Raw genomic sequence first — 384 nt, 5'->3', positions numbered from 1 at the left:
CCCGCGTCGGGGAACACCCAGCAGGAGGCAGTGGGAGGAGGAAGGGTCCCCGCCAGCATCCCTTGGTGACCTGAAGATGACGAGAGTGGCCAGCAGAGGTGCTGTCCCCACTGTCAGCCCAATGTCCCCCAAGTGGGCAAGGGAGCGGGCAGGAGGTCCCTGCAGACTGGGGTGTGGACATAGGGGGTGCTGCCTGTGTGTGGGTCTGGGGCTGACCCCCCGTCTGCACCCAGGTGACCCCTGAAGAAGCCCTCGGGCAGCATTGCCACGCTGGGACTGGAGGAGCTCAAGGACCAGGTACCCCTGCAGGGGTGGGCTGCCCAAGGGGCTGCAAGGTCAGGTCCTGGGCAGCACCTTCCCCTGCAGGAAGGGACACGTCCCAAG

At 66.7% G+C, this 384-nt stretch overlaps 1 protein-coding gene across 1 annotated transcript in view; it reads left to right on the top strand.

Annotated features, from left to right (window-relative positions):
• The window catches only part of ASIC4 (acid-sensing (proton-gated) ion channel family member 4), a gene marked incomplete at both ends in the record, with an annotated part of 3745 nt that extends 3448 nt beyond the window's left edge, over positions 1-297 (top strand). The window contains 1 exon segment of the mRNA XM_010142946.1: positions 234-297. Within this exon segment, the coding sequence (XP_010141248.1) occupies positions 234-297 (64 nt within the window).
• Positions 298-384: the final 87 nt, after the last annotated feature.

This window comes from Buceros rhinoceros, unplaced genomic scaffold (genome assembly GCF_000710305.1).
Source record: "Buceros rhinoceros silvestris isolate BGI_N320 unplaced genomic scaffold, ASM71030v1 scaffold29460, whole genome shotgun sequence".
Taxonomy (NCBI): Eukaryota; Metazoa; Chordata; class Aves; order Bucerotiformes; family Bucerotidae; genus Buceros; species Buceros rhinoceros.
Note: the sequence above shows the minus strand (reverse complement) of the source record. Positions and strands in the feature narration are given on the sequence as shown.